At 38.4% G+C, this 13,110-nt stretch overlaps 1 protein-coding gene across 2 annotated transcripts in view; it reads left to right on the top strand.

Moving 5' to 3' along the window:
• LOC118019506 (ankyrin-3-like) overlaps window positions 1-13,110 on the top strand; it is a 331,391-nt gene that overhangs the window by 273,431 nt on the left and 44,850 nt on the right. Inside the window, exons 29-36 of one of the 2 annotated variants that reach the window (XM_035018759.1) lie at window positions 3,678-3,889; window positions 5,319-5,526; window positions 6,820-6,916; window positions 7,619-7,847; window positions 8,486-8,611; window positions 9,382-9,504; window positions 9,946-9,972; window positions 11,015-11,096. In XM_035018759.1, the coding sequence (XP_034874650.1) occupies window positions 3,678-3,889; window positions 5,319-5,526; window positions 6,820-6,916; window positions 7,619-7,847; window positions 8,486-8,611; window positions 9,382-9,504; window positions 9,946-9,972; window positions 11,015-11,096 (1,104 nt within the window). The remainder of the gene's footprint in view (window positions 1-3,677; window positions 3,890-5,318; window positions 5,527-6,819; window positions 6,917-7,618; window positions 7,848-8,485; window positions 8,612-9,381; window positions 9,505-9,945; window positions 9,973-11,014; window positions 11,097-13,110) is intronic. The other variant, XM_035018750.1, reaches the window with a different exon arrangement.

Below are 13,110 nucleotides of genomic sequence, written 5' to 3'. Positions count from 1 at the left end.
GCTCAGGTTGTGATCTCGTGGGTTGTGGGATCGAGCCCCGTGTGGAGCCCCGTGGCAGGCCTCCACACCAGCGGGGAGTCTGCTTGAGATTCTCTCCCTCTCGCCCGCCCTCCCCCGCTCATGTGCTCGCTCTCTTAAATAAATAATAAAACCTGTTAAAATACAACACTGAAGCTCAATAATTATGCAGATTTTAATTGTGACAGAGAAATTGCTAGAAGCTTTAAAATAGAGTGGGTACAACACAGAGTGTCCCAGAACCACTGGCCAATCCTAAAAGACGTTAGAAGTCAAGTGTGGAGTTAGAACCCTGAGCTTCTCCCTTCACCACTCACCTGCTGCATCTGAGATGGACATGCTCACTTTATATTCGGGGTGGTTTTAATGCCTGATCAAAGGCCGTGGAGCAGAGATGTGGCCTCGCTGTGCTTAACTACACAAAGGGGCCGCTCTTCGCAGTCCCTCACTGTTACAGGTTCCAGGGGTGATACGGCTCTCTCCCCCTTGACTCCTCACAAATGTACGTACAACACTCACACACGCACAAACGGCTAAGAAGCACGTATTGCCCCAAGTCCCCCAAAAGGTGCCTCGCTGCCCCCCGTAGGCCCATACTGATCTTGAGTAAACATCATACTCACAGGATACACGGCTTGTTACACTCAGACTCAGGAAATTTGTCTTGTTGGAAGGTTGTAATTTCATGGCGGAGTCTTCTTAAATTGCTTGCACTCTGTGGAGTCCGAAGCTATTTCTAAAGGAGAACACGATCACAAGTTTGAGGCTGAGGTAAAAAAATGTCTGCTTAGCTGCAGCTGATGGGCTGCACAGCAACTGAAACAAATGATCAGAACTCTCTCAGCTGCAGCATGAATTATGAACCCTGGGAACTCAGACTTTTTAAAATAAGCCAAACCATGGGAAGGGAAATATATCTGCTCTGTATGGAAAACTTTTATTTTGTCAATTGCTGAATAGGTGAAAACTTCCCCAGAATATTTTCCTGAGCAAACTCTTTAGTTCCTTCCTGTCTTTCTATATTAACCTTTTTTTTTTCTTTAATAATTTGCCTTTGTTTTCTTTTATTTTTCTTTCACTAGAAACTCAGTATTTGGTTTTGGACAGAGCAGAGGAGAAGCAGATGGTCAGGAAGCAAAACGGACCAAATTCCAGTTCCATTTTGGTCTGGGTGGAACCCTGTTCCTCCTATTTGCCAATTAATTTGGTCTTCCCACCTCAGAGTTTGATGGTTAATCTGTAAAATGAGAAAATGTCACTGATCCAGTTATCTAACCATCCACCTTACCTTTCTATAAATTTCTACTCAAAATAAGCCATGATCTCAGTCCTGCGATGAAGGAGGCAGACATGTTCATAGTTAAAAAATGGTAGGACGTGTACTGTATGTATCAGAGGTTGAAGAGAGGGCTATGTGAGTAACAACAAAAACAAAACCAACACCCCTTTCTGAAGTCTGGGAATTTCCCCTTTATTTTGTTAACAAAACCACCCCAACTATGTAAACCCACTGTCTTCTTATCTCCTCACCTCCAGCCCCACCTCCCATCCCTCTGAAGTGACCAGTTGCCAGTGGCCTAGAATGTCTCTTCTACAAATTTCTCTTATAAAAGTATATAAATGTGCAGATTACACATTTCCCTAAAAAGGACCAGCCTATGCATTTTGCTCTGCATCTTTGCTTCTTTCCTCACTTTATATGCTTTATACCAATCAGTCACTTCCAGCCTGGCTCCCTCCTTCCCTCGCATCTCTCACCTATTATCACCTCTTCAGAGAGGTGTTTCCTGATCATCATATTTAAATAATCTCTCCCTCCCCCACCCTCACAATGTCTCCATATAACTGTTTTATCATGATTCTTCCAGTTCTCCCTCGCAAATTTACTTTTCCAAAATACCTTTGGCTAGTCTCAAATATTTATGTCATATCTTGTTTAAGTAGGTATTTCCATGCAAATTATTAAATTTGATCTTTTTAATATATGTTTTTCTGACCAGTTTTCAGCTTCTGTGAATTGCCCATTTACAGTATTTTGCCATTTTCTGTTGGCTCATCTGTCATCTCTGTCAACTCGTAGGTGCCGTGTGTCCCATGTAGCTGTTATCTTTCCTAGTTTCCCTTTTGTCTTTTAAGCTAACTATTTTTGCCATAGAAAACTTTACATTTTTATAGTCAAAATGACCTTTTAGGCTTCTGGGTTTCCAGTTTTGAATACAAAAATTTCTCCTAACCATGGCTGAAACATATTCTCTTGATTATTTTACGGTAACGTTTTAATTTTTTTAAGTAGTTAAGTCTCTTATCCAGCGGGAATTTGTATTTATATGTAATAAGATGTAGTGATTTAGCTCTGTTCTGCCAAATAGATTTTCATGTATGTCAATGCCATCTTAAATAAGCGCTCTTTCTTTCCCCCACTGATTTGAAGTTTAAATATATGACTTTGATTTAAACATAGTCATTTAAATACATAATATATAATATATAAAAGTAGATACATTTGGACTTACATATATTCCATGTATGTGTATATATGTGTATAAATTTAAATCTATTTCTTGCTCTGTTCTTATCCCTGACCTTTTTGTCTAATCTTATATATGTATTTCTTATATTTTTATATGTCTGTCCATATAACTTTTATTATGATACTTCTAGATAAGTTTTAAAATCTTATAAGATAAATTCTCCCTCATAAAGCTATTTTTCCAAAATACTCTTGGCTAATCTCAAATATTTATTATTTCATATGATTTTAAAAATCATTTATTTCGGTTAAACCAACCAGCATTCTGCATAAAATCTGGCTCTTGGAAGAAGACCCATCTGGCTGCACTGTAGGGGATGAGTTGGAATAAGGAGAGGCGAGTGGCAGGGAGATGGTTAGGAGGTGACTCAGTGATCCAGGCAAGGCAAAGAGGGCTCAGACAGGGGCTGGCAAGACAACAAGCCTTTGCCACAGTGGAATCAGCTGGACTTCGACCTTTCGATGTGAAGTATCCAGGAAAGTGAGTCAAACTATCGGACAGGAGGACTAGAAAACTGTAAGCCCTTTACCAGAGTTAGTATAAAGGGGAAGAAGTTAAGTTTGGAAGTGGACAGAAGGAAAGATGTATCCATTTGTGGATAGGTTGAGTTTGATGCGTGAGGGTTATCGGTGCATAGACAGAAATAGGTGATGACAATATTAATCATTTGGACAATTTAAAAATATCTTAAAGAGGTTTTCAAATAAAGTTCTAGAGCCTTTCAGACATCCTGAAATCCTTACTCACTTTCTTGTGAGGCCCTGCTTTTTCCTGACTCATTCCTACTTTGGCAGTTTGAGGGCAGATTATTGTAAATAATCACAGAATGAGGTCTCTCTTCTTAAAGAGTAGAGCTCTGTTCATATGAGGTAAAATTTCAGTTTCTGAAGATGTTTGCTCCTCTTCGGTAGAAATATTTTTCTACAAATACTGTATATGAATAGCTTTATAATATCTTTACAAATCTTTATATTATTTTTAAAGTCACTGTCGCTTTCTCTCCATCACAGAAACTCTGTGGAGACTACTGGATACAAGTCATTTTATCTATCAAAATTACACATCAGTTTATCTTAAGGTATTAGGTAGATAGGCTTACTCTCATGGCTTTTTCATTCGTCTTTTCAGAACTTGACAGCCCAGAAGAGCTAGGGAAGAAGCGGATCTGCAGGATTATCACAAAGGACTTCCCCCAGTATTTTGCCGTGGTTTCTAGGATTAAGCAGGAAAGCAACCAGATTGGTCCTGAGGGCGGAATTCTGAGCAGCACCACTGTGCCCCTGGTCCAGGCTTCTTTCCCAGAGGGTGCTTTAACCAAAAGAATTCGAGTGGGCCTCCAGGTAACGTGTGAAAATGTTGTTTCTTTGGCATATGTAGAGAGTGTGAGAGCATGCTCCACTCAGAAAACAGTTGTTGTAACTGTAACTCACCCCAATGATATTGCTAATCAAAGCACTATGCCATTTTGGGGATCATTTACCAATTTCAAATGAAAAGCATGAAGTATAAAGTGAGCTTGGTGGCTTATTCCATAAGGTACGTATTTTAGGGTTTTTCTTTTAAAAGTATCGCTTGGTTTCTGATGAAAGATTGTTTTGTTGGGGCACCTGGGTGGCTCGGTCATTGGACGTCTGCCTTTGGCTCGAGTCATGATCCCAGGGTCCTGGGATCGAGCCCCGCATCGGGCTCCCTGCTCATTGGGAAGCCTGCTTCTTCTTCTCCCACTCCCCCTGCTTGTGTTCCCTCTCTCGCTGTCTCTCTCCCTCTCTCTGTCAAATAAATAAATAAAATCTTAAAAATATATATATTAAAAAAAAAGATTGTTTTGTTAACCATAGGTTATTGGTATTCAGAGTGACAAGAGCACCAAAGAGCAAATACACCATTAAAGAAACAAACCACATTTGACTTGGTTTATAAGACGCCATTTCATAAAAATCAGTAATAAGGAAACTTGCAAGCTTTCAGATTTTGATTGAAGTAGATCATAAATACTGGGTTTTATCCAAACCATTTGGAACTTGTTTGGGTTTTGGAAAGCTAACTGAAAATCATGGCAAGCGTCATCTTTCTTATATTTATTTGTTTCAGTTAGATCTATTGAAAAAAGAAAAAAGTAAGGAAAGTAATTTAATTTGTGTCAGTTAATATAGTCATTAATAGTTTAACTGAGGCTCTTCTTACGAGGTTTTTTAGAGTGAAGTACTCTAAGTGCTGGGAAGGCCTTCCGTAACCACTTGGAGCTAAGGAGACTGCCTTATAGTTCAGTAACATGAAGTTCCCTTAGCAAAGAAGCCAAAAGGAAGCCATTAGGTTTGGTAATCTCGAACTGAAATCTTAAATCCCCTTTGTTACTTAACTCTGAAGACTCCAATTTTTACCTGGGCACAAATCGCCTATGTGACGTTTTACTGGATGTCCTGCATAGGTTTAAAATACACTAGACTCAATATTTGTATTTGCTGACGTTTACTTTGGATTAGCCTGAAAGACTTCTCCGTGGTGACAACGGATTTCCTGTCACACAAGCTCATGTCGTCCATATTCTGTTGAGGAAATACACCGACTGGTTCCTGCTCCATTGTGAGGTTGTTTGGGTTCTTTTTTTTGCGCCCTCCTGAAATTGTGAGAAAGGATGAAGAAGAAAGACTTGGGCGGGGCGGAGGGGGGTCTTTTTTTTTTTTTTTTTCTCCTCCTCACTTAAAAAGTCAATTTTCCAATGAGAGAAAAATGTTAAACTTCCACCTAAGGTCCTTTCTCTGTCTTTAGGCCCAGCCTGTTCCTGATGAAATTGTGAAAAAGATCCTTGGAAACAAAGCAACATTTAGCCCAATCGTCACTGTGGAACCAAGAAGAAGGAAATTCCATAAACCCATCACAATGACCATTCCGGTGCCCCCGCCCTCTGGTGAAGGCGTAGCCAACGGGTACAAGGGGGATAGCACGCCGAATCTGAGGCTGCTCTGTAGCATTACAGGTGTGGTTGACTTGTTTCTGCCCTTGCTGGTGAGGCTAGCAACTTGCAGTGACTCTGTACGAACATATAAAGCCTTTGAAACATCCATGCCCACTTTATAAGACTAGAAAAAAAATAAAACATTTTACTTGTCCATCACCCCATCTGTATTGTCCCTGTACCTTTCTTTAAGATGCTGAGACCATGACTCATTTCAAATTCAGTGATATCATTTTCCCTGTTATTAAGTGTAGTATTAATAATAGTGCTCTTTTGGGGCGCCTGGGTGGCTCAGATGGTTAAGCATCTGCCTTCGGCTCAGGTCATGATCCCAGGATCCTGGGATCAAGCCCCGCATCGGGCTCCCTGCTCCGCGGGAAGCCTGCTTCTCCCTCTCCCACTCCCCCTGCTTGTGTTCCCTCTCTCTCTGTGTCACTCTCTGTCAAATAAATAAATAAAATCTTTAATAAAAAAAATAATAATAATAGTGCTCTTTTAAGGTTATTGAAATAGTATTGAATCTACTAGAGCATCTAGGTCATTTCTCAGGGACCTAGACAGAGGTGGTGGACCTAGTAGCACCCTTTAGACTGCAGGAAATTGGACAGACTTTGGAGAAAACAGGCCCCCACAGAGCACCAGGCGTAGGGCAGAGCAGAGGACATGATTCTTCTCACCACTCAATTCCCGAGTTTAATCCAATAGACAAAATCTGCAGGGTCAGGAGAACACATTTTGTGATAAGCACCTGGAATCCAGAGCTTATTTCATTTGATCAACCTAATATGATTTTTAACAGAAAGTCCTAAATTAAGATAGGTTGTTTTTTTTTGTTGTTTTTATGAGTAGTTTTAATGGCTGATTCCTCTTTGTACCCTGGAAAATTACATGATTGGGGCAGTACAAAATCAGCTGCTGCTTAACTTTCTTGATAGTTCTTGTCTTTTTTAAAAAATAAAAAAAATAAATAAGAATTATATTGTCTTTCTGAACAACAGTTCTTTGCACTTATAAATTGCACTTACAAAATGCACTTGATAGCCTGTGGTTGCCCCACATTTAAACCATTCATCAGTAGCCAGAGACACCGAGAAGTAATTTTTAAAAAATATAATGTCTTACAAGGAGATCACTATAAGGCAGTAAAACCACAGAAGGAGAGTAGAGAGGAAAACCACCCTTAGAGCCTGCCATAATTGAATGTGCTGAAGTCTTGCAAGTTCATGGCAATGCCAGAAGAACAAGACGATGATGAAGATTTTACAAGGAACAACTCCCATGATAAAATCAACACATCTGCTCTTGTTCTCCCAGGGGGCACCTCGCCTGCTCAGTGGGAAGACATCACAGGAACTACTCCCCTGACGTTCATAAAGGATTGTGTCTCTTTTACAACCAATGTTTCAGCCAGGTATGGAAATAATGGATTCCAAAAAGCACTAAGGAATTTGTTTTATTACCTTTTGGAAAGTGAAAGTTTTTGTGCTCAATACTAGTATGATTATTTTTTTTAATTTTGATGGCAAAATTGGGCCTAACTCAGAAATCTAAAATTGACTGGCATAAGTCACCTTACCCAGTTCTCACAAGGAGCTATATGGTGCTAGACTTGATTCTTCTAGTTCTTAGCAGTTTCTGCACTTGTCTGTTGATTGTTATGGAAATCTGGCCCCATTTACTAAAGGAGGCAACTTGTTTTTATTTGTTATGCTTTCAAAGAAAAAAGACTGATAGAATTTCCATTTCTCTCTCATTTTCTTCCATAAAATTCTTGCTCCATCCAATGTAAAATAAGAGATTAAACTCTTAAGCAGGAGTAGAAAGGAAGGCTAATCATGACTAAATATAAGAGGGTGGGGGAACAGAATCTTATGGGAAGGAAAAGAGAGAGAAAAAAAAATCCTTAGCCTTTCCTCAGCAAAATTATAATAAATAATAAATGTAGACCTTCTGTAAACAGAGTAAACATCTTTGCTGTTTCTTTAAATTAACAAGTTAATGTTTTGGTATAGTTCCCTTATATGCTCTAATTTTTTAATGGTGAATTTTTTTTAAGATTTAGCTTTTAAATCACCTCATTTTCATACTTCTGTTTTGTTTTTGTTTTTCTCAGATTTTGGCTCGCAGACTGCCATCAAGTTTTAGAAACTGTGGGGTTAGCCACACAACTATACAGAGAATTAATATGTGTTCCATATATGGCCAAGTTTGTTGTTTTTGCCAAAATGAATGATCCTGTAGAATCCTCCCTGCGCTGTTTCTGCATGACAGATGACAAAGTGGACAAAACTTTAGAGCAGCAAGAGAATTTTGAGGAAGTTGCAAGAAGCAAAGATATTGAGGTACCTTGTTCACAACCAGCCCGTTCCATTACATTCCCCAGATGTGGGGTTTTATTTTAAGGTCATAATGGCACTCACTGGAAATATCAAGCACATTCTTGATTTCAGGTTTTGATTTAAAAATTTGATATAGATTTATTCTCAAATTATTTTATGTGTCTTTGAGGTTATCTTGGTTACAGTGTAGTACTAATGAATCTACATCATGGTCTATACTTCTCTGTGGTGACTCGAGTTGTCTTATTTTTAGGGTCACTGTCTTTAGCACATTACTATGATTTTCCTTTTTCAAACCCAGTGAAAGTATCTGAGTTTAAAAAAAAAAAAAAAAACCCTTTCAAAATCTGTATGAAGAAGTGATGTCAGCACTTTCTCAAAGATGTCTAAAGTTGCTAAAATAGAATTGAATGTATAATTCTGTCTTGTACATATGCATGATTCAGTTTCCAATCACAGTAGTTGAATTGTGAGCCAACAGAGTTCTTTTTGTGGCAAATAACACCATAGAAGCAATTTCCTAATAAGGAGACAAATGTGACATAGAAATATGTCAGTCTTTTAATATTATGTGACTTAAAATCTCAAAATTCTTTCAGCTGAAATTAACATTTAATTATGTATTTCTTTTACTCTAAAAGGTTCTGGAAGGAAAACCTATTTATGTTGATTGTTATGGAAATCTGGCCCCACTTACCAAAGGAGGACAGCAGCTTGTTTTTAACTTTTATGCTTTCAAAGAAAATAGACTGCCATTTTCCATCAAGGTAAATCATCAACAGAGACTCTGATTAAAAAAGAAAAAAATGCTCTTAGGAATAAAAAGAAAAGAGTCTAGTGATTTATTCAGTTTGAAATATCCCACCAAACTTGAATTCAGAGGAACAAGGTCAGATTTTGTCCCGGTTCTCCCCGAGTGTACTTTTGAGCCAGGAAAGTTTTATAATTAGTAAAAAAAAAAAAAAGAAAGAATCTTTACCTTTTAAACATTTAAATGATTATTTATGTTCAAGCAGATGTTTGTAAGACCAAACAATCTAGAATAATAAAATGCATCATATCTGGTTAATGCTCAGTAATCAAATAATGGATGAAATCCAAACTCAGTATTTAAGTTCCATCTTCATTTCTGAATGCCCAAGAACATTCTGGAGAGACCATCTTCCTCCTCAGAGAACAGAAGGACATGGGACAACTGTTCAGTGTGATGATTATTTGCTCTTATTACTGTTGCTAAAACCAAGGCCTTGGGAAAAAGAAATTATTGGACAGGAAGAAAATGCATATAACCCAGACTATACAACAGAATGCCAGGGAAACAGGCAGACATAGCAATCCTGGGTCTGATCTCGGAATCGGGCATTCTAAATCCCACTGAGTTCACACGTGACCACCGCCGTTGACCTGTAATTGTTACCATCATCTTTTCCCTTTACTTTGCCTGCTTCTTGAAGGGCTCTGTAAAATAAACCTGTTTAACTCCTGAGTCCTCAGAAAAGTCTCTTTCTATAACTGTCAACCACCTAAATTCTTCTAGATTAGAGACACCAGCCAGGAGCCCTGTGGTCGTCTCTCTTTTCTGAAAGAACCAAAGACAACAAAAGGACTGCCTCAAACAGCTGTTTGCAACTTAAATATCACTCTGCCAGCACATAAAAAGGTATCTTTTAATACTGGTTTATTGTAACTCTCTTCCCCCGGTCTTGGAGAAGTGGGCCCTCGGTATGCAATTAAGGAATGCTTTGTAACATGATTAAAGTTCTTAAAACTTGAGTTTTATTAGTCTCTTTGCGTAGATTAAGTCTTGTTACTGTGGTGTCAGATTCTTATGGTTTGTATGATGGAGTCCTCTGTATATTGCTTCTGCTTCTGCTGCTAGCTCATAGATTCTTATGCTTTCGGATAACGTCACACATTAATTTGCCATGGATGTATAGTTCTTGATATTTTGTGTTGGCTTCTTTTGATTTGCTTTGCTTTGCTTTCTTGATTCCGCTTGCATTTTGTGCTCCCTACTCAGCCCTTTTCATATCCTGATATTCTTTTCCCTGCTGTCCGTTATAATACTCCTTGTCTCTGCAATGCATCTCGGAACCAAAAGGAAACAGAGTCAGATCAAGATGATGAGGTAATATGAACACTTCTGCTTTTACTCTATCAGAGCTAGAATAGAAATTAAATCTGTATAAAAGAAGTTGCAGAGGGCTGAAGTGTGGGAAACGTATTCTATTTTTGCAGATCTTAGTGTAAGTGAGGTAAAGGGTATACATTTTTCTTAAAGATTGGTTTGATCTTCCTCCACATATACGAGATTACTTCAGGGCATTCAGCAATATAATCCAGCTAATGATTTAAAAAGAGGAACTAACGTTCTTTCAACATTTTAAAATGTAGTAGCTTGGCATGTATCAATACACATTTGTTCATATCTTCACCTAGTATCCACTCTGTGTAACATTTAAATCAAGAGCATGAGTAACATAAAATTTTATTGTATAAATCAAGTTGTTCTATTTAATACAAAATATGTGTTCCATGGCTACTGATAAATATTTGGTATTCTATTTGAAGAAAATTATCCTGGCCATTTTTAAGAGTACTGTTGTTCCATTTGGTTTTGAATGAATTTTTCCTTACAAAGGCATCTCCTACTCTTTCTCCAAGTTATAGGATAATTGGATTTTTAAAACTCAGTACTAATAAATAGAATCCATATTTCTAATAAAGCCATTAACCTTTTTTTAACCTCACCTACACTCTATGCCTTTTAACATATAGAAACAATAGCAGTAACTGGAATGAGACACTGTGTGCCCCTTTTCCTTGAATGTACTCACATAGAGTGACTGTACATCATGATATATGTGCTTTCAATACGAATGAATTTGGGGACATTTACTGCTCAGCATCAGAAGTCTCTGTAACGCTCGTCTTGTATTTGTAGTCCCCTGTAGTCTGCTGTGTTGGTGCTAAATGATGGTAATTTGGTTGAGACATCGGGGTGGGGTTGTAGACCCACAATAGGAAATTAACATTTTCATGAGGAAAATCCATCAGAAGAAAAATAAAGATAAACGAGGTATCCACATGCCATCCTACAAAATGTTTCAAAACTATGAAAATGTCACAAGGAAATTGGATAGAGTCTCTTTTTCCTTTTCCCTTTTCAGGCCGAGAAAGCAGATCGACGACAGAGCTTTGCGTCTTTAGCTTTACGTAAGCGCTACAGCTACTTGACTGAGCCTGGAATGAGTGAGTTTTCTAACACATCTACTAATCTATGTGGATTTTTATAAGAAGAGGCATTTTTTTTCTGTACAAACTGAATTTGGGGCCATTTGAAAACCCAATGGCTTAAGAAAAATTGCAGGAAAATTTTATCATGAAATCTAAGTGATATTTTGTACATAGTTAAAGATATGAAGTACAAACTCCCTTAGATCATAATTTCAAAACAGTTTTTTTTAAAAAAAACCATTACCTCTTTTTTAAATTAGAAACATCTACTCATTACTTGTCTTTAAAAACCTTGATTTCACTTTGATTGTTAAGTAGGAGATAACATACCAGTGTTGCTTCAGATCTATGCTCAAAAGGGAAAATATTTATTTTTATATACATGGGTTGGTAGAAAGAATGATAAAGTAACTTTGATTGTCGTCTCATTTTTCTTAATATAGGTAGATCATTATATCTTAGTCCTGATTCTCCTTCTTCCCAGTTTGCAAGAATTAGATTTTCCTACCGCCTTGAGGTAGCACTTCTATACTGATTCCTTATTTCCTCCTTCCTCTCACCCCAACCCCTCCCCGCCCTGCCTCTGGCCTTTATTAAACACCAGTTCCAAGGCTAGTCTTCACTAGACTGGCTAAGCCCTTTTCTTCTCTCAGTGATTGTTTTGGTTCATTGTTAACTGGCTTGCAAGTATCAAGGTATAAATCCACTCAGTCATATTCATTCATCTGTCTCCCTCCCCACCTCATCTTTTCCTGTTCCCTCAGCCCTCCAGAGAATCCCTCCACCGACAGGAGCTAAGAATGCTGAGAACAGCACTGTGTTTGATCCATCAGAAGAGGATTTTTACAAAAATTATTGTTAAGTTAGCAAACAATTTCTAGCTGTTTTCCATTACTCACCATTAACTTGACTCAGGGGAGATTGGAAATTTACCAGTAAGAGCCACAACTTTGGTTTTTCCCAGCTTTCCTGAATTCTTGTTTCTGTGGGCCAAGATAGCATATTAAATGTGCACAAGGAAGACTCCACTATTTAGCTTAGATGGTCTTAGCATAGTCTTCTGGAGTCTAGCTCCTTGACTACTAGGGAAGCTTTTATATTCAGACACAAAATGGAGAGCACAAGAGAAATGAAATGCTACCACTTCATGAATGTTCTTCCAGATCTCAGTTTTTGCCTCTAGCATAAATGTCTAAATCCTTCCAAAACCATAAGGGCTAAGTTTAACTCCTATTATCACAAAGCAGGGACGGTATATGTGTATATCTAGATGGTTTTTCAGTATGACTAAATCTGCTGGGTAGAAGTTTTCTGTGGAATACTGTTTTGCCCCAGAGCTAAGGCTCTCAGCCTTAGCTGGTTGGGACTCCTAGGCAATATCCTTAAGATTTGAACGGTCTCTTATGACCCGCTCCTTTAGGTCCAAGGCACCTCTGGGCAGGTGAGCTCCCATATGATTCTGGTCCCTAAAGTATTTGCGGGGGGGGATATATGAGCTTAAGGTGAGGTCTGTGCTAAGTCAACTAAGTTTTTCCCACTTGTGAAAGTATTGTTATTTTTTAGTTAGTTTCAGTTATAGTATACTATGTGGCTTATCTTCCTTGACTTTTGAGAGAAGGAAGAGAGTACTTTTCTCAGTTTTATGAAAGGGAGCATAATGGTGGTAAACAGAGGAATGGAAAGGACTAAGATGGGACTATAAGGAAACTAAGGAGATGCTGTGGCCCCTTAATTGGTGTTAGAACTCCAAGTGATACAGCTTTTCCTTCAGTACCCTGTCCTCACAAACCACACTGCCCCCAAATAAAGAAAGAGTCTGGTGTAGTTCAGTGCCTGACATCCAGAACCTCCCAGAAATTTTCTTTGTTATGAAGGGCATCACAGAGTATGTGTCATTAAAGCATAAAATGTGTAACCGATCAGTAAATTGGCTGCTTCACGAGAAGTATAAAACCATACATGTGGTTCAGAGGACTTCTTCGCTTGATGGAGCCAGCCTTCAGTGGTGAAGGAGAGATGCTTTGCCAGT

This window comes from Mirounga leonina, unplaced genomic scaffold (assembly GCF_011800145.1).
Source record: "Mirounga leonina isolate KUSES-001 unplaced genomic scaffold, KU_Mleo_1.0 Mir_108, whole genome shotgun sequence".
NCBI classification, from domain to species: domain Eukaryota; kingdom Metazoa; phylum Chordata; class Mammalia; order Carnivora; family Phocidae; genus Mirounga; species Mirounga leonina.
Note: the sequence above shows the minus strand (reverse complement) of the source record. Positions and strands in the feature narration are given on the sequence as shown.